The sequence below is a fragment of the Elephas maximus genome, chromosome 8 (assembly GCF_024166365.1).
Source record: "Elephas maximus indicus isolate mEleMax1 chromosome 8, mEleMax1 primary haplotype, whole genome shotgun sequence".
Classification (NCBI taxonomy): Eukaryota; Metazoa; Chordata; class Mammalia; order Proboscidea; family Elephantidae; genus Elephas; species Elephas maximus.
In genome coordinates, this window is record NC_064826.1 from 90,377,249 (window position 1) to 90,397,511 (window position 20,263).

The 20,263-nt window shown below is 41.7% G+C and overlaps 1 protein-coding gene across 2 annotated transcripts in view; it reads right to left on the reverse strand.

Annotated features, from left to right (window-relative positions):
- CPVL (carboxypeptidase vitellogenic like) overlaps window positions 1–20,263 on the reverse strand; it is a 142,122-nt gene that overhangs the window by 69,386 nt on the left and 52,473 nt on the right. For both annotated transcript variants that reach the window (XM_049893582.1, XM_049893583.1), the window contains exons 4-7: window positions 12,472–12,586; window positions 11,286–11,344; window positions 9,212–9,291; window positions 2,170–2,236 (exon numbers count right to left, since the gene is read on the reverse strand). In XM_049893582.1, the coding sequence (XP_049749539.1) occupies window positions 2,170–2,236; window positions 9,212–9,291; window positions 11,286–11,344; window positions 12,472–12,586 (321 nt within the window). The remainder of the gene's footprint in view (window positions 1–2,169; window positions 2,237–9,211; window positions 9,292–11,285; window positions 11,345–12,471; window positions 12,587–20,263) is intronic.

The window sequence follows — 20,263 nt, forward strand, 5'->3', positions numbered from 1 at the left end:
TGATAACCCCAGAGATTTTGCACAACATATGAAAGGGGAAGGTTTGGCTGTCTTCTGAAGAAAGTGGATCTGTTTTGTGGGAAGGGGCAGGGCCTCCAGATAGTGCAGTTCTGAGGAGAGAGGACCCAGGCTCCAGACAGCATGGCAGGCAAGCAGGGTTACAGTCCTCAGCAGCTCCCTGACTACAGTCTTCAGGCTCTGGGGCCTGCCTGCTCAGTTTCTGGATGGCTGACCTTGGTGAGGCATTCCTAACTTCTCCAAGCCTCAGTCACCTTGTCTGTAAAATGGGGATGATAATGACAGTGCCTATTTCATAAAGTAGCTGTGAGCATTAAAGGAGGTCATGTGTGAAATAGCGCGTGGCATAATGCCTGCCATGTGATCAATTCTCAATAAATACCCTCAAAAAAGATCTTAAAAATATAAAGCGTGAACTAGATGCTCTCCAAGGCCCTTTCTTGCCAGGACTTTGAATAAGCATAAGCCTGGGCTAACAGGATAGTATAGAAGCTATTTAGGTCTAGTAAATTTGCATGGTAAAGTAGAAAGTCCTTTCTGAGTTTACAAACTTATTTTTCACAGACAATTCTACAATGGGTATGGCATTATTTGTTCAGCTTACCTAAGAGTGAGAGAAATTAGGACTTCAGAAGAGAAAGGATTTTCCTTTACTGATTTTTTTTTTTGGTGGGGAGGGGGAGAGAAGGAGGAGGGCTGGTACTATGTTAACCCATAATGTCAAACCCATTGCGGTCGAGTTGATTCTGACTCATAACGACCCCACAGGACAGTGTAGAACTGCCCCATAGGATTTCCCAGGCTGCGATCTTTATAGGAGCAAACTGCCATATCTTCCTTCCACAGAGTGGCTGGTGAGTTCGAACCCCTGACCTTCTGGTTAGCAGCCCAGTGCTTAACCACTGGGCCACCAGGACTCCTGGATATTATGTTAAGGCTGCAATTACATGCTGGGATTTTAAGAGTAAATCTAGGTAAGTATATTTGAACACGTTTTAAAGCAAAACATCTCTGGAAGTGTTCCAATTTAAAAGCCAGTCCCTCTGATTGTAAGATGAAAATTACAGGCCCAGAGAGGTTAAAGGACTTGCTCAAAGTCATCCACAGGAAGCAAAGCTGCACTGAATCCCAGTCTCCTGATTATTAATCCAGAACCCCTTCCACTTCTCCATTCAGCCTCATGGCCTTAAAGCAGAGGACAAACCAGATGGAACAATCTAGACTGGAAAAACATAGCATCAATAACTACAGCAATAAATTTTAACACATCAAGGACAATCTAACATTTTAGATTAGGATTAACAAAGTGATATTTTTAAAAGTAAACAGTAGAGAGGAAGGATAAGAAAAAGATCTCCTCTACAGAAGAATACCAGCTGATAGCTATAGAAAGATAGATTAGAAAAATCACCATTTTACAACCCCCAGTGTGGTAACTGATTCACACAGCGATAATAAATGAATGCTAAAACCGCTGAGTAACAAGATTGGTGAGTAACAGGATGTTTGCATGGCCTCAAATTATTTATTAGTTAAAAACAGAAAAGCATACCTTTACAAGGATGAGGTCTGGCCGATGCCACTCTGGCCAAATGATCAGGCTTAAACCAAAAAAAAAAACCAAATCCACTGCCGTCAAGTGGATTCCGACTCATCATGGCCAATAATGGGACAAACTTACATTACATTTCTCCTGGTGCGATATGATGGAAAATACTCAACATCATCTATGTCCTGTTCTTACCAAAATCTTTTAACTGAATCTGAGCATTGAAGAAAGAATCAGGCAAATTCAGATACGGAACATTCTACAAGGCACCTGACCTGAACACTTCAAAAATATCATCACAAATGACAGCGATGAAAACAACGGCGAGGACTAAGATATGACAAGCCATTGTAATACATAAAGCTTTACTGAGCCCTGAAATTAAAAAAAAATTGTAACGGAGGACAGTTGGAGAATTTTGAATGTGGGCTGAATTAATATTAATATAGATTGTATGTATATATGTGTGTGCTTACACACACCATAACTATGCATATTCATATATACACATACATTGAGTGAATAAACTACAAGTGCCATGAGGATATATTTTAGATCTGATGTTTGAAGTGCACACACACAAAAATATGACTTCAACTCACCTCCCCAGTGGCATAAAAGTTATTCTCTTTATATTCAGGAAACAACTGGAAAAACTGAATCAGTGCACTGAAAAAAAAAAAAAATATTACATGGAATCAGAATAGCTTTGTGCTGTGCTACCAGATCTAACCCTTTGGCAATGGGTTTCAAATCTGTGCCACCCACAGGTACAGCATTGACTTGGCTCTGGTCCTACTAAATAAGACCAGAGTGCCTGTAGGGTATTTTTTCATTCTTGAGTCCATAACGCTCCATACTCTGTGGATGGTTAGAAAATGCTTGTGGGCCTCCTTTATGGTAGTAAAAAGTTGAGACAAGTGGCTATCAACACTCTGAGCATGTTTCCAAATCTCTAGGTTACGAAGTTGGATCATCTAACTGTTGAGGGGACCTGTGAGCAAGCAATACAGGCTTCACCTATTATTTAGCAATCCTTGGAGGTAGTTTTGGAGCCCTGGTCGTGCAGTGGTTAAGAGCTCAGGCTGCTAACCAAAAGGTTGGCAGTTTGAATCCATTAGCTGCTTCCTGGAAACCCTATGGGGCAGTTCCACTCTGTCCTAGAGGGTCGCTATGATTTGGAATTGATTTGACAGCAACGGTTTTTTTTTTGCGGGGGGGTGGGGGTAGTTTTGCAAATCTTAAGGCTCCATTAAGCCAAGTTTCTGGCGAGGTAGTAGGAATCTTAGTTACTTACTCTCTAGTTACCCCTACTCTCTAGGGGACCCTGAACATTTCTAACAAAGCTCCCAGAATGTCAGTGTGTTTATAACCAAACAGCAGAAAAGCTGTCAAATGACTACAGTCAAAGGGAAAACCAGTAAACAATTACAGATATGAAAGTAAGTGTACAGTGGCCTCTAGGTTCCAAAAATCATGTTTATTTAAAAAATGCCAACGGCCACTTCCATGGGCTATGCTGAGATAGATTTAAACAGATTGAGGGAATTATTGCATAATAAGCAAGAAAGGGGTGGATTTTTGAACGATTCTCTATTTTACCAAAAATCTTTTAAGAAGGGAAACAAAAGCTTTGTGAAACTCTGGAGGTGTGAGTGTTCTGACCCAGATTGCAAGGCCTGAGAAGCTTCCTGCTGAGGGACTAAAAGCTCCCCCAACCCCAGAACCATTCAGTGAAGATGAAAGGCAGGGAGGCCCTGCAAAACCAGGAGAGGGAGAGAGTTCAAAGGTTACAGAGAGGCAAAACTGGGTCATTATAACCACCACTTAATTTTCAAATGCTCCAGGAAAACTCGCCATTAGACACTACTGTAGAGTTTCAGTGTGTTTCCATACTTATCATTTGTAGCGGCCTTTGTAGCAACTAAACCTGGGAAACTGCATTATACAGCTTCCATGTTTATGCTGGCAATAGACTGGCTCTAGAGTGGAGATAAAAATAGGAGTTCATTCTCCACCCTCCCTTCCCCCATCTTCAGATTGAAAACTACTCTCTTCCTGTTAGTTGGAATGGCAACAGATAATTTAATATAGTAAATCCCAATTAAGCCTTATGCTTTAGGTTAAAAATTATATTCTCTGAGTGTCTGTTGGGGGGTTGTTAGGGTTGCCAGATTTAGAAAATAAGAATACAATATGCCCAATTAAACTTGAATTTCATTTTTTTTTTTTCAGTGTATGTCACAAATATTGCAAGGGACATACTTTCGCTTAAAAACGTACTCATTGTCTGAAATTCAAATTTATTTGGGCATTCTATATTTTACCTAGCAGTCCTAGTTGGAGTAAAAACTCTCCCAGGTTGCTTCTAGCCTGAAAATGCCAGGATTCTCTAGCTGAAGTTTCCAAGGAAAATTTCCACTTGAAGTTATCACAGAGTTTTAAGTTCATGGTAAGATCAGAACAAGAAACAGGCTATAGAAACAGACCCCTGGTAGGCATTTCTTATATGGTTTAATGGGCAGTGAAGAATGAAAAATGTAAATTTGGTAAATTAGATTTGCATACGTCATTCCCTAATTTAAACTGTGTTTTAGTCAAGGACTATCCTTATTAAGAAGAAGCACCAGTGGTGCAGTGGTTAAGTGCTCGGCAGCTAACCAAAAGGTCGGTAATTTGAACCTACCAGCTACTCTGCGAGAGGAAGTGTGGCAGTCAGCTTCCTTAAAATTTGCAACCTTGGGAACTCTATGGGGCAGTTCTACTCTGTCCTGTAGGGTTGCTGTAAGTCCAAATTTGATTCGACAGCTATGGGTTTGCTTTTAGGTATCCTTATTACATGGTGAGAGTTTGCTTAAAAATAGAATTAGAACCACACTCACATGAAATTTCAAATTGTAGAAGCAGAATGGCTAAAATCTGTAATATGTAATATACACGTATATACCTGTGTGCGTACCTGTGTGTGTATACTCTGTGCATTTATGCACATACAAGAGCCATATGGCACAGGGACCTTGTCTCTCCGGGAGATTCTATTTGCAACCTTGCTGTCATTGTGCCAAGGCCTTGTCTAATAAGTAGAATTTTAGCAAAAGTTTCTTGGTGGCAGAAAGGTACATGAAAGGGCAACAGAAAGATACAGAGATTGCAAGGGAGAATGACTGCAAGAAAAATTATCCCTCAGATAATTTTTTAAAAAGGTGAGTTGGTGGCAGTCAGTCAGAGAAGGTGGGTGGAAATAATAATTCACTGTAGGCCAAAGAGCACTAGAAATTGGCCTGTTCTTTTTAATGGAGTTGGCACTATAACTACTAGGAAGACATTCAGAGGAATTGATGTTAAGATAATATAAGCAAAAGCTCGATACCAACAAAACAAAGCAAGATGGATCTTTAGTCACTGAAACAAGCTCAGCAACAAGAATCTTGGAGATTTTGTTTGGTTAAAGCAAATGGGAGGAGCCATCCTCTGTGTTCATTCTACACTGAGTTTGGCCAAGCCACGACGCCCTCTGTCCCTCACAGGGGTGGATTATCCAATAAGCAAGGTAAGCACCAGATCATCTGTGGTGAACCATTTCATGTTTTTTTATTGCATCAAAGATTCAGTTTCTAAGTATGGCTGGCATCTATCTCTCTCCCAACCCCACAGCACCCTTCTACAGAATCAAAGCCTCTTTTCAAATTTACAGTCCCTGACAGGGGCAGATGACCAAGTAAGGAAGGTAAGCACAGGCTTACTTGCGCTTACTTGCTAATCTGTAGTGAATAATTTCACCACATCACCAATGCTTACTTTCCTTATTGGATAATCCACCCCTGAATATGTGAAACTGTGTCACAGTCACATTGTTAAGCTTTGTTTAGCAATACATGTTACTTCCCATTATAAACCAACATTTAAAGTATAGCTATAGTAGCATTTCCTTTTGGCCATTAAGAAAATTACTTTGGTGAAGGGTGAGATAGTACACAATACAGGGGAAATTAGCACAACTTGACCAAGGCAAAGTCATAGAAGCTTCATAGACACATCCAAACTCCCTGAGGGACCGAATTACTGGCCTGAGGGCTGGAGACCATGGTCTCAGGGGATATCTAGCTCAACTGGGATATCATAGGTTATGAAGAAAATGTTCTACATCCTACTTTGATGAGTAGCATCTAGGTCTTAAAAGCTTGTGAGTGGCCATCTAAGATACTACACTGTTCCCACCCTGCTGGAGCGATGGATAATGAAGAAAACCAAAGACACAAGGGAAAGATTAATTCAAAGGACTAATGAACAACAACTACCACAGCCTCCACCAGACTGAGTCCAGTACAACTAGATGGTGCCTGGCTACTACTACCAAATGTTTTGACAGGGATCACAATAGAGGGTTCTGGACAGAGCTGGAGAAAAATGTAGAAAATTCAAACTCACAAAAGAAGACCAGACTTACAAGTCTGACAGAGACTGGAGAAACCTCAAGAGCATGGCCTCCAGACACCCTTTCAACTGAGTACTGAAGTTGCTCCTGAGGTTCACCCTTCAATCAAAGATTAGACAGGCCCATAAAACAAACAATAATACACATTGCTCAGCCATATATACGAGACTAAATGGGCACACGAGCCCAGGGGCAAGGTTGAGAAGGCAGGAAGGGACTGGAAAGCTGGATGAGTGGAAATGGAGAGAACCCAAGATCTAGAAGGAGGGAGTGTTGACACATCATGGGGTTGGCAACCAATGTCACAAAACAATATGTGTATTACTTGTTTGATGAGAAACTAATTCGCTCTGTAAACCTTCAACTAAAGCACAGTAAAAAAAAAAAATAGATATCTGACATTATGACATAGACATTGTTACCAAAAAAAAAAAGAAAAGAACTTTAGGCATGCTACTAGACTGTAAGCACAAGGACAGCAGGGACTATGTTGGAGTTGTTTACTGCTGTATCACCAGCACCAAGAACAGTGTCTAGCACATAGCAGGCAATCAATAGGGTAGAAGAAGGGTGGTGCCACTTAACATCCGCCAAATTAAAGCTAGTAATTTTTTTTTCTAAACTGGAGAGGCACAATGGCTCAATACAATATAGTAGATAGACCAAAAAAATGAGTAATTAAACATCTTCTTAGTGAAAAAGTTTTATTTCTGAACACAAAGAAAAGCAGCATAACTGTGAATGTTAAATGCCTCTGTAGGGGTCTATTCCTTATAACCATGCACCATCAACAGTCAAAAGGAACGAGATTTTCAGAAAAAAAGAAAGATGGTTTTCAAAGGGAGAAGAAAGGTCTAGTCTTTAAACTTGCAGTAGCCCATTTACAGGTTCCAAAGCGAACTTCTTATTCCAGACACCCATCTGGAGAGCTGGAGAGAGGAAAGTAGTCACAAAGGGAAATAAATATTGTAAATTATAAAGCAAACAGCTGAAATCAGTTTTCTGCACTACCCTTGATTAGCTATTTTCCAGCTTTAAGAGCCTGAAGCAGAAAGAACTAAAACAGCTATAAACAATGGATGCTTTGAAATAGGTTCCCTTTACATGTCATGGAAGAGGAGATGTACCACATGTCAGCAGTAAATATCCACACGGAGAGTCAACTGGAAGCAGCAAACGTCTGTGGGGGAGGGGGAGGAGAGACATTAAACGAATGGGGGCGTTGCAAAACCCTGGCTGGAGAGAGAGAGATTGATGCATTTCTTTCATACAGAACCTCCGCCCTCTGGGTGTTCGCTAGTTAAATAGCTGAGCTTGTTTGGATTGAAGCCAAAAAGGAGGCAGAGGTTCCGGATGCGGAGAATGAGAGGACGCAGCGTTAAATGACAAAGACATGATGCCTGAGTAAACGTGTGGGGACAATCAACTAGGCTATGTCTGTGGAGGGAAACAAAAGGCAGGCGAGCTAGGGGGAAGGCAAGAGGATCCCTGAGAGGATTTGCAAATCGGCTCTGAGGAGAAGCAGTAGGGTGGGGCACCTGGCATCCCGCTTTCCCCCACCCTCCCTGGAATTGAATGAAGTTATTAGTAATGGGGCATGTGGAAAATAAAAGGGTAGAAGGCAACAGCCATGTTCTTTTCTGGGTCAGTAGGGGAGAGAGAAAGAGATGATGCTGGGACAAAGGCCCGGAAGTTACTCCTTCTTCTCCCCCAAGCCATCTGCTCTGGGGAGAAAGGAGAATAAACAGAAAGATTTTGTCAGAGATCAAACAACTCTGGCTCCTCTTAGATTCCCCTTCACTTTTGGGATTGGGTTTGCTCACCAAGTAATTAACAGAACGTAATTAAAATTAGGTTAGGTAGGTAGTTAACCCTTTCTGGCCACTAAAATTCCTTTCAGTAAATTATTATAATGCACAAACTGGTGCGCTAGTGATCTGAAATAATTCAAGACTTTCTTTCTAGGAATAATTTACACACTGGAAAATTCTGACCAAATGAGAAAGGTCACTTACTTTTTTTTTTAAAGTACTAAAAATAGCTATAAGGAATGAAAGAAAAAGAAAGGAAGAAATTATATGTAGGCCGTGTGATCAGGCTTAGAATTTTATATCTTTTTTTTTTTTTTAGCAAAAGAATAATTTTATAAAATAAAGGGAAAAGGGGAGTGATGAGCTAATAAACTTTCAGCCTGGAAAATCACAAAGAAGAAGCAGAGAGAGTAAAAAGTTGGATCTGAAGGCCACAAAAGAGAAGTTCTGGGAAAGAAAACAAACAAACAAAAAAGTCTGAAAAGATATCTCCTGACAAAATGCAGAGTTAAATATAAAGTTAGAAAGGAGAAAGCTCCCAGGCATCTGGTTTAAAGGTTTGAAAATAATCCTTCGCTAAAAAATTTTGCTCTGCTTCCATTGTTTTCTTAAAGGGCACCAAATTAAAATTGTTGCCTTAAGGTTTCAGCTCTTCCTGTTACTTTCTCTGCTGGCCACTTTCACAATTATCAATTGTATATAGTTGATAATTGTCATGGATTGAATTGTGTCCACCAAAAATGTGTGTAACAATTTGGCTAGACCATGATTCCCAACATTGTGTAATTGTCCACCATTTTGTCATCTGATGTGATTTCACTATGTATTGTAAATCCCATCTCTATGACGTTAATGAGATGGGATTAGTAGAAGTTATGTTAATGAGGCAGGACTCAATCTATAAGATTAGGCTGGGTTTTAAGCCAATGTCTTTTGAGATACACAAGAGAGAAGTAAACAGAAAGACGGGGACCTCATACTGCCAAGAAAGCCGTGCCTCAGCGCCGGAAGCAGAGTGAGTCCTTTGGACCCAAGGTGCCTGTGCAGAGAAGCTCCTAGACCAAGGGAAGACTGATGACAAGGACCTTTCTCCAGAACCGACAGAGAGCGAAAGCCTTCCCCTAGGGTTGACGCCTTGAATTTGGACTTCCAGCCTACTAGACTGTGAGAGAATAAACTTCTGTTTGTTGAAGCCATCCACTTGCGGTTTTTCTAGTACTGCAGCACTAGATAACCAAGGCAATAATGTAGACTTTGTTACAAAGTAGAAAATAAACATTTTTAGCAACTGGACTACAAGGATCAATAAATAATAACTCTGCTATTGGATGATATTTTTCTATTAAAATAGAAAAAAATGTAATCTGAAGAAGCCAAGAGAGAGCCAAGGCATTTTACCTGTACAAATTTATTGCCACATCATCTTCATTGACTGCATATCCCCGGGGATCATCAGTAAAACTGAAGCCTGTGCCAACCTAGTGAAATAAATAAGCAAGTATAAACATAGATAAACACACACCTCAGAGCCCTTCAGACAGATCCCACTCTGGAAGGAAACTGACCTGGTTGTAAAGGCCAAGCCTCTGGCCTCAGAGTTCTGCCATCACCCCATGTGCCTTTAGTGACCTCCACAGGAGGATGCTGTGCTCCACCTATTTTCCCTCCCCTCCTCAAAGCCGGAGTACAACAGCACAAATCTCAGGGCTGAGCTGTCCTGCTTTCGCAGTGGGGACCCTGCCACACGTTGACTTAAGGAGGAGGGATTCACCTTTCCTGACCTCTGCAACCGTATCAGAAGACCCAAAGTCTTCTCCTCTCTGAAACCTGCAGGGTACATTACTTGGTCCTTCCAAGAAGGAACTTTCTAGGCTGAAGACTGCAATACCATTTTCTTTAAATGCTGTCTTGATCCAGCTTTGAAGCCCTATCTAGAGGCCAGTCCCCAACCTTTCTTGAGCAGCTGATTAGGTTCACTCTTCAGCCACTCCTCTTATCAGGTTGTCATACTCCTAAGCCACTAAGCAGTTACCCTAGTTACCCCAGGGCTGAGTACCCAATAACTAGGGACACCTTTATGCCCCCTGACCTTGCAGAATTACCCAAAATGCCCAATTCCCAGGAAGCCCTTGAAACCTAGCTAATTCCACCCTGCTTGCCCTACATAAGCCCTCTCCTACAATTCCAGTTTATTTTTACCTTGTTCCCAGGTGCAAGCCTGTGTAGCCCTGTGTCATGGCGTGCTGTGCCTGCCTATCTCTGGGAACTCTGAGTAGGTACGATAAACCTAGTTACTTTTCATGGTCTCCCTGATCCCTTTCTCACACTTTGCACCTGACTTACCATTCCACAAATTTGTGTGTGTGCATTTTTTCTTTTCTTTATTTGTGAGAAATATGACCGTTAAGCCCTTTCACCTTCAAAAGATAAGGGGTTTTTTAATAAAATAATTATGACTGATTTTAAACTAGTATTTCCTAATACCCAGAAGTTCATAGACAACTGAGAAGTAAACCAAGAGAAAAAGAAGCTACTAGTTATTTTGTGTCAATAAGTTGGATAAGAAATGTACCACTAACCAGGTGTAAAGTTTTTGTTTTGTTTTGTTTTGCCTTAACACCCAAGGGAACAGAACATTTAAGTCAACTTTGATTTAAATCTGTAATTAAAGACTGGCCCAAAGAGGATGTTTCACAAAACATGGGGGAGGAAACAGGAATCCTGACTTTTTACCCCGATTTATTTCTTTTTCTTTTGAACCATCGGGGAAGCGAGAGAAGTTAGAGTAATTACTTAGGGTAAAGATATTTTAAATATACAGAAGCTGGACCAAAAATTACTCTTCTATTTTGCATCTTTCGGAGGCAATTTCAGAGCCCGGGTGGCACAGTGGTTAAGAGCTACAGCTGCTAACCAAAAGGTCGGCAGTTCAAATCCATCAGCTGCTCCTTGGAAACCCTATGGGGCAGTTCTACTCTGTCCTATAGGGTCACTATGAGTCAGAACCGATTCGATGGCAATGGGTTTGGTTTGATTTTTGGTCCCAAAGAGAATCCCTCTTTTTGCTCCAAGATGAGGCATTCTGATAAGAGGCCAGGTTTGACTTTTTATATCTAGAACTCTATTTGAAAGATTAGCAGTTCAGAATACATATATATACTTCACAATATGGGGAATCCATATCAGCAGTGGAAAGAAACTAATCCCTTATCCTGAATGGCATAACTCTGTAAGCAGAACATTTTATAAGATTAAGCATGAGGAAAGGAGAGAAGCCAACAATAAAATCTCCAAACACAGATAGGTTGATACATACTAGGAGAATAACAAAGTCTCAAAATGGTTTTAATTTTATAGATTAAATTCTATTTTAAAAAGATAAAACTAAATCGCTTTTTAAAATATATTTAATAAAAAGAGAAAAGACAAGAAAAGCCAACAGTAACATTGTATACGGTTGTTGTGTACTCACTGGATTATCGATGTAAAGCATAGAAAACGTAGTGGTCCAAGAGAAGTCTCTGAAGCGCACTGTTTAAACAGAGGAGAGCTCTGAGTCTGTGTCATTAATAAAACTGACATGCCCACCTATCCTTGGTGCATCAATAAATTTTAGTGTCCTTTCTGGTACCGTGTCACACTCTCCCAGCAGGGAATAGACACCTGTGCCTTTACTCTCTCCTTCTTTTCCGCCAACCCGGAGGGTTTCTACCTTTAAGCTGAACCTTGGAAACAAACACTTGTGCAAGTGAACAGCCACCAACAACCTACTCGATGGTACCCATCTGTCCTATCCAATAGGTCCCTGGGTGCTGCAAACAGTTTGCACTCACCTACTAAAAGTTGGGGGGTCAAACTCACCCAGTGGTGCTGCAAAAGAAAGGTCTGGCAATCTGTTTCAGTAAAGATTACAGGCAAGAAAACCCTATGGAGCAGGTCTACACTGTGACACATGGAGTCGCCATGAGGCAGAATTAACTTGATGGCAAAGAGATTGACTTTTTTTTTTTTTTAAATAAACATCCAATCTTCTTGAATCCTCTTCCTCCTATCCAAAGCTGGAGAGAACAACAACCTCTGCAAAACTGGCATAGGAGCTTCTATACCGAGTCACACACTGGTCCACACTCCAAATTCTGACCCAGGAAATGTAAACAATCTCCACAAAGTAAAAAATGAAATGGTGGTAAACCTGGGTTGTTCTGTCTCCATCCGTCTACTCACCTCAGCCCCAACACTTAGAAGTATCTTGCTTCTAAGATATCAGACCATTTATGTGACTGAACCGTAAAGTGTTTGGTTCGTGTAAATAATTACAGGTATAATTCCACCCATTAGTCCCATGCAAGAGAGCTCTCCCGAATAGTAATAAATACCAACTGTTTCCACAAGTCGAGATTGCTTCAGTCAGCAACAGGCTCCTAGAAGATCGTTTAGAATCTTTCATCCGAATTTCAAGGAGGAAAGAAGCCCAGTCAGGACACTTACCCTAGTGCTCCTCCTCCTTAGAGAGACACTGCCAGGAAGTTATATTTTTATAATCTGGAACTGGTAAGCCACTCCGAGTGGCACAGTGTTTACTCTGTTATTTCTGGACCAGATATAAGGTTCAGATAAATAATTCTGCAAAGGAAAAATGTAGTCTGGGCAATACTTACGGGTCATGTTTCTTGTGACAACATAAGGTCCATGTTCCACAAAGAGACCAAACATCGAAGAACCTCCTGGACCTCCCTGTAGCCAGAGAACTACTGGGGCATCTGCTGGCTGTACCTAGAAAGAACAGAAAAACCAGTGACCATTCACTGAGGCTACAGAGTAAATCCTAAAAAACACAACCAAATCCTGTCTTCCAAGGTCTTGATTAAATCCCATAAAGCCTTCCCAGACCCCAGAACCACCCTCCAGTAGGAACGAAGTATTAGTCATCTGTACACCAATCGCACTGCAATAAACCTAGTATTGTTCGGAATCATCATCTGCCTTGTATGCCGGAGTCTTTCTTGCGTGGTTAAGTCTTTTCTTGCCGATACGCAGAAAACCCCTTGAATGTAGAAGCTTTGCCTGCATATGGCCCCACGTGCCTAGCATACTGCCTAGTGCACAGTTGTACTTCTTTAGCTGTTTAAACTTTGGGGGGCTTTTCCAGTTGACCTACATATCTCCATCAGAGGCACAACGAAGAGTCCATTCTTTTCGGTGACACTTCCTGCCTTCAATGACAGCCCCAACTGCGCTTCTGATTTAAACCACTAAGGAGATGTTTGCAGGGACAACAGCAACTTCACGCGACATGTGGAAACTGAGGAGGAGGCAGTGGGCCCTAGTCATTTAGCCAATGCCAATAATAGCCACAAAACCCCTAAAACAGGTGTGGATTTATTTAGAAGGTGCGGGAGACATAAATAAGAAAGGGTCCATTGGCAGTGGAAAAGGGGCTTCTAGCAGAATATGAATACCATCACCCTCACTGGCACAGAGTTCATTCAACAAACATTTATTGAGCACCTAATATAGGCTGAGGAGCCCTAGTGGTGCAGTGGTTAAGCACTGGGCTGCTAACCAAAAGGTCAGCAGTTTGAACTCCCCGGCCACTCTTCAGGAGAAAAATGTGGCAGTCTGCTCTGATAAAGGTTTACAACCTTGGAAACCCTATGGGACAGTTCTACTCTATCCTTTGGGACTGTTATGAGTCCAGATTGACTCGATGGCAGTAGGATTTTTGGGTTTGGAATATAGGCTAAGCACCTGAATGGAGCAAACAGTTAACACACTTGTCTGATAACCAGAAGGTTGGAGGTTTGAATTCCCCCAAAGTTGTCTTGGAAGAAAGACCTGACAAACTACTTCTTGAAAAATCAGCCATTGAAAACCCTACGGAGGACAGGTCTACTCTGACACACATGGCAGTCACCATGAGTCAGAATCTGCTTGATGGCAATTGGTTTAATATTGGCCAGTTACCGAGCTAGGGGCTAGGTACATAGTACAGTAAAAAAATAAATAAATAAAAACACGTTGCCATAGAGTCTGATTTCATCGAGTAGAACTGCCCCATAGAGTTTCCAAGGAGCGCCTGGTGGATTCAAACTACTGACCTTTTGGTTAGCAGTCGTAGCTCTTCTACTACACCACCAGGGTTTCCACATAGTACTGTAGTGAATGAAAAAAACAACAACAAAAAAAAACTCCTTGTCCTCTCAGGGATTACATTTTCACAGGGAATACCAAGAATTAATTTGTAAATAAATAAATACGGTGATTCACAAGTGTAAAAAGGAAATAAGGGTGATATAGAAAGAGTAACTGAGGGCTGGGAACAAGTGGGTGGTCAGGGAAGGCTTCAGTGAGGTCCAGAGACCTGAAGGCTGAGAAAGGGCCCTTGGTGAGAAGAGACAGAGAACGAGGCTGCAGATGGCAAGGGAAAAGCCTCCAGACAGAAAAGAACTGGGGAGGAGAAGGTTGAATGAGGAGGGGGCATGGCCCTAAAGCAAATCCTCCAGAGGCATCTAAAAGAAGCTCTCCTTGGCCTCCTCTAGACTAAAAGCAGTGGCGTGACCCTCATTTGATGTCACGGCTCACTTAAGGTTCATTCAGCCGGGCTCAGCAAACAAGGATCTGACTGCTCCAACCTAGTAGGAAATTCTGCAGCCTCTTAGCCCAGCCACACAGGGAAAAGTCGTCTCCTTGTAAGGCCTGAAAGCCTTGGCTCCATCTACCTGAATAGTTTGACAAGGCCGTGGGCAGAAGGCAGGATGAACTCAATGAGAGATGACTTGGGATAACACAGCCAAAAACCTGGAAGGAGATCAGGCAGGGTTCTGACCATGAGGACAGAGAGGATAGAGGGATTTCTCTTCTCCAGTCACCTGAAGTCTGGCATAGAGTCTTTAGCAGCTTTGGAAAAAATCGAGGGGTCCTTGCTGAAAGAGGACTGTGTCAAGAATTGCTGTGAACTGGAGAAGGGCCTCCCTGGAAAGGGCTATCTCCAGGACTCATGCCCAAGCACTAAGAAGTTGTTGTTGTTGTTGTTATTAGTTGTCATCAAGTCTGCTCCCACTTATGGTGACCCCATGTATAATAGAACGAAATGTTGCCTGGTCCTGTACTATCTTCACGATCGTTGGTATGCTCGAGTCCATTGTAGCAGCCACTGTGTATTTTGGGTGCCTTCCAACATAAGGGGCTCATCTTCCAGCGCTATATCAGACAAGATTCTGTTGTGATCCATAAGGTTTTCATTGGCTAATTTTCAAAAAGTAGATCACCACCTGCCTGTCAGTTTGTTGTACTGTGGTGGCTCGTGTGTGGCTATGATGCTGGAAGCTATACCACTGGCATTTCAAATATCAGCAGAGTCCCCCATGGTGGACAGGTTTCAGTGGAGAATCCAGACTAACACAGACTAGGAAGAAAGGCCTGTCAATCTACTAAGGAATTGAGTGAAATAATACCCATAAAGCCCTTGCAACAATGCTTAGCGCATGATAAAAGCACAATAAATGTAAACCATAATTATAACGAAGGAAATGTGGAAACGATGCAATCCCAGTCAGATTGGGAAGTCAGATCAGCAGGGCTCTAGCTTAGAGTCAGCACAGATAATGGATAACTGTGTGATTTCTGGCCCCAAAGTGCTTGGATTCAAATCCTGGCTTTACTACTCAACAGCTGTGTGACTTTGAGAAAGTTACCTGAGCTCTCTGGACCTCAGCTTCCCTACATGTAAAACGGGGATCAATAAGAGTACCTAACATCACATGGTCATTGAAGGATAAATGAATTCATTTTCATAAAGCGCAGTGAGCAGCGCAGAATGTATGTTCTACAAACGTTAGCTATTGCTACAATAGATACGTTCTAGGAATTTACAGGTCATTTTAATTTAAAAAATCTCTAAGTGAGAGAATAAAGAATGAGTGGTTTGGTGCTTTTTCCTTGCTCCTTTGGCTCACAGCTTCCTTTGTCAGTTTTTCTTTGGTTAATCCCCTGCTTCAAGGGTTGCAAACATCTGTGAAGAAGTCAAGAAAACTAGATGTGGCAGGAAAAACTAAAATCAAAGACACCTTTTGTAGCTCTACGGGACAGCAGAGTGTTGTGGAACAAATCCTGTCCCGAAAAGGTACACTGAAATCCTCACCTTCACACCTGTAAATGCGACATTGTTTGGAAATAGGGTTTTCTTTTGTTATGTTAATGAATCACACGGGAGTAGGGTGGACCCTAAACCAAATCCCTTCTGAGTGGCATCTTACAACAAGGGAAGAAAAGGCACAGAAACACACACAGGGGACGACAGACTCCAGGAACACGCACAATCGCTGGCAGCAGCTACAAGCTGAAAGAGACAAAGGACCTTCCCTTAGAGTCGGTGCCCTGGATTCAGACTTCTAGCCTCTAGAACTATGAGAAAATAAATTTCTGTTCTTTAAAGCCACTTATGTGTGTGTTATAACAGCTGTAGGTGACTAAGTCATGGAGTGAGCACTGGAATTGGTAGCCAGACAGTTTCTGGTTCTACTTGGCCACATGGTAGCTGCTGAGGTTGGAGTTTCCTCACCTGTCAAATGGCAATAATGTCCACCTCATAGGACTGCTTGAAGGCTCTGATAAGGTAGTGTACATGAAATGATATTGTAAACTCTAATGTGCTAAATAAATACAACCAGCTCTGTCCCACCCTGCCTAGAGCCAATGGTTGTTTAAATAAGTGATATTTATCTTCCTTCAGACCCTCCTACTTGGTATTTTTAGGTACCTCTCGGCAGAAGCACTTTCCATTTACATTCACTCAGCAGCAGCAGCAACTATACATATATTGTTTATTGTTATTAGGTGCCAACAAGTCAATTTTTGACCCATAGCAACCCCATGTGAACTGCCCTATAGGGTCTTCTAGGCTGTAATCTTTATGGAAGATGGCCGGATCTTTTTCCCACAGACCCACTGGGTGGGTTCCAACCACCAACCTTTTAGCAGCTGAATGCTTAACCATTGCGTCCCCAGGACTCCTTATACCATGCCAGAGGTGGAAAAAAAGAATATAATCTGGATAGACAGAGTCCTTGCTCTTCCCAACATCCCTGGGAATATGAGCTACTATGAGTCCATTGATTTCAGGGGACACAAATCCCTGCCCTGTTTCCTTCCCAAGGCCTTGTAAGCCCCTGGAGCCCACAGTGTGTTACAAGCTAGCCTCTGGTTCCCAACCTTGGCTGCATATTCAAAAAACATAGAGAGCTTTTAAAAACTACTACTGCCCAGGCTCAATTTCCAGAGATGCCAATTTAGTTGGTCTGGGGTGGGGCAGGCAGCAATCTTTTTAAAAACATTCCAGATGACTGTCTTATGCAGCCAGGACTGAGAACCTGCGAGACGGAGAGTATGCCCTCTGTCTCAGATGTTCCTGGCCTCTGGTCCCCACCCTATGCTCCCCTTGCCTTTCATGTCTCTTCCTGTGACCTGGCACAATGACTGGCTAGGCTCTCAGAAAAATAGCCTGACCCTGAAAGGCCACACTACAATGTCAACACTCGGTGCCAAACATCTTTATTATGCAACTTTGAAGCCCAGGACACTGCAATCTTGGAACGCTTAAAGAATAAGAGATCTGCATACACACCTCCAACCTCAGCTGACCCTGCTCCTCAAATTTACTTTCCTGTAGAAGGTGAAGGAGGCTCAACAACCCTTGAAGAAGCCTGTTTTTAAAGGAAACCCCACACATACATCTTTCTACTTTAATGAGCCAATCAACCTGTGATATCACGCTGCCCTTATCTGGAATGAAACACAAAAGATCAAATGCTGCAAAACCAAGGTTTGCGTGTTCAATGCTAAAAATCCAAGCACGAGCTACATCATAGCACGCAGAGTTTTATAACATAATATTTATACGTGACAATATCATGTGGAAACTCTTCGTTAGGTGCCGTCGAAACTCTTTGTTCGGTGCGGTCGAGTCGGTTCTGACTCCTAGCAACCCTATGTATAACAGAACAAAACAGTGCCCGGCCCTGCGCCATCCTCACAATCGTTGTTATGCCAACGTGTCAATCCAACTCGTTAAGGGTCTTCCTCTTTTTGCTAGCCCTCTACTTTACCAATTCTTACGGTGATGTATTTAGCTCTCAATTTTGATACTGCAGCCCCTCCTCCATTCCCATACTCCCACTTGGGAAAGAATAAAAGTAAAAGAAGACATCCTCAGCAAGGCCACACTGTAAAACTTCAAATCAAATGAAGTGAGAGTTCACTCCTTTAATTCATTTACAGTGTTATACAACTTGGATCTTTTAATACTTATCATATTGAAGTTATAATTCAAGATTATATAAACAAGAGAATTAGCGAATTTATTTTTGTCAAAAGTTTAAATTTTTTCTTTAAAACTTTTTCCATTACAAAGAAGTACTTACTCTTAACTCATTTTTTTTTAAATGAAGCTATTTAAAAAAACAAAACCCAAAACCCTGCCCACACCAATTCTACTCCCTAGAGATGATCATAGAAATGTTTACCCTTCCAGATTTTTCTCTATGCCACACACACATCTCTTGTAGGTATCATATATGATATAAACCAAACCAAACCAAACCCACTATCGTCAAGTTGATTCCAACTCATAGCAACCCTGTAGGACAGAGTAGAGCTGCTTCATAGGGTTTCCAAAGCTGTAAATCTTTATGGAAGCAGACTGCCACATCTTTCTCCTGCAGGGAGACTGGTGGGTTTGAACTGCAGACCTTTCAGTTAGCAGCTGACCACTTAAACACTGTGTCACCAGGGTTCCTGTATATTATAAGTAATTTTTTTCTCAAAAGTAGGGTCAGGCTATACATCATGTTCTGTGTTTGCTGTATTCAACATGCTTTGAGTATCTCTTAATATAAGTATGTATCACGTTCCTAAAAAGAACTCTACTCTGTGAATTTACCAGTGTATATGAATTCATTTAACATATAATACTGACTACTCACAGAGTATTTTTCTAGAAGCTGGATATGCAGAGCAGATCCCACTTCTGGACAGGTAGATCCTTAATGGTTAAGAGCATAGATTCTGGAGCCAGACTGCTAAGGTCTGAATTCCAACTACAAAAGTTACCAGCTGTATGACCTTGGGCAAGTTACTTAACCTCTGTGTCTCAGTATCTTCTGCTTTAAAATGAGGATAATAATAATGTCTATCTCATTAGGTAGGTGTGTAGATTTAAAGAGTGAATATATCCAAAGCACTTACAACAGTGCCTGGAACATTTATCTAACTGTTAGCTCTGATTATTTTCTGGTGGGGTGAGGGAACAGGCGATCAACAAGTAATTAAATAGAGCGATACGATAGAGTAATGGAATGACTCTGGATTGAGCACCCAAAGGTGTCTGTGATGAGGTAACAGTTGAGACGAGTCCTGAAAAACAAATAATCTCCTACTGATAAATATTTATATATTTAATTGGGGAAAAAAAAAAAGCTTTTCTAATGATTTATTGTGCAGAGTAGTGCAGTTGTAATGATCACAAAGAACGGACAAAGGAAATCTACATATTTGACTTCTAGCAACAGAAGAGTGTGGGCACTCGGGTCCCTTAAACCTGGGCCCTTCTAGTGGTGAAGGAGAAGCAACTGTGGCTTTGCCTCTGAAGCCCTTTCAATTCTTCTGGTGACCCCTAGTGGCCAGTTCATGATCTTGGACACTCCTTCCTCAGGGTTTGTTCCAGAATGAATAGCCTCAAAAGAGGCAGGTTATCCATTCTGTTTTTTAGACTCTCTGCAGAGGGAAATTTCATAGTTTCTCATATGAGTGTATTCTATTCCTTATTCTCAACGATGGTGAAAAAAATCTACCCAATGTCTTACTGGATTATTGTTCAAAGTAAGCAACATTTATTTGGTTTAATATTTGATGGATAAAGAAAAATGGATTTTTAGAAGCATCCAAGTTTTTCCTTTCTCTTTGCTTCTAAATAAGTATAGAAGATTCAGTGAAGGAGACCCTACAGAAAAAAACTGGATGAAGCTAAACCAGTCCTAAATCCCTCCTATCCTATTGCTCCCAGAGTGGATATGTCCTCCCTGGATAGCAAGCATGCTCTGAGGCTTCCCTGTCACTCCTGTCCCCCCATCAAGCCGCACCCATCCTGGGTCTGTTCCCACCAGGCCCTCCTCTCTATTACGTGGTAGAGATAGCCTCCTGCTCCAAAAAACCAAACCAAACCAAACCTGTTGCCATCCAGTCGATTCCAACTCATAAGCTTCTACTCAGGTCTTACATAAATCACTGAAGCAGGAAGTTAATATGCTGGGGGGAGCTAAAGACATGCGGATTTCAGAACTCTCAAGCAACAAGGTTCCCTTGCTTTAGACACGTCATCTAAAAAAAAACAAACCCATTGCCTTCGAGTTGACTCTGACTCATAGCGACCCTAGAGGACAGAGTAGAACTGCCCCA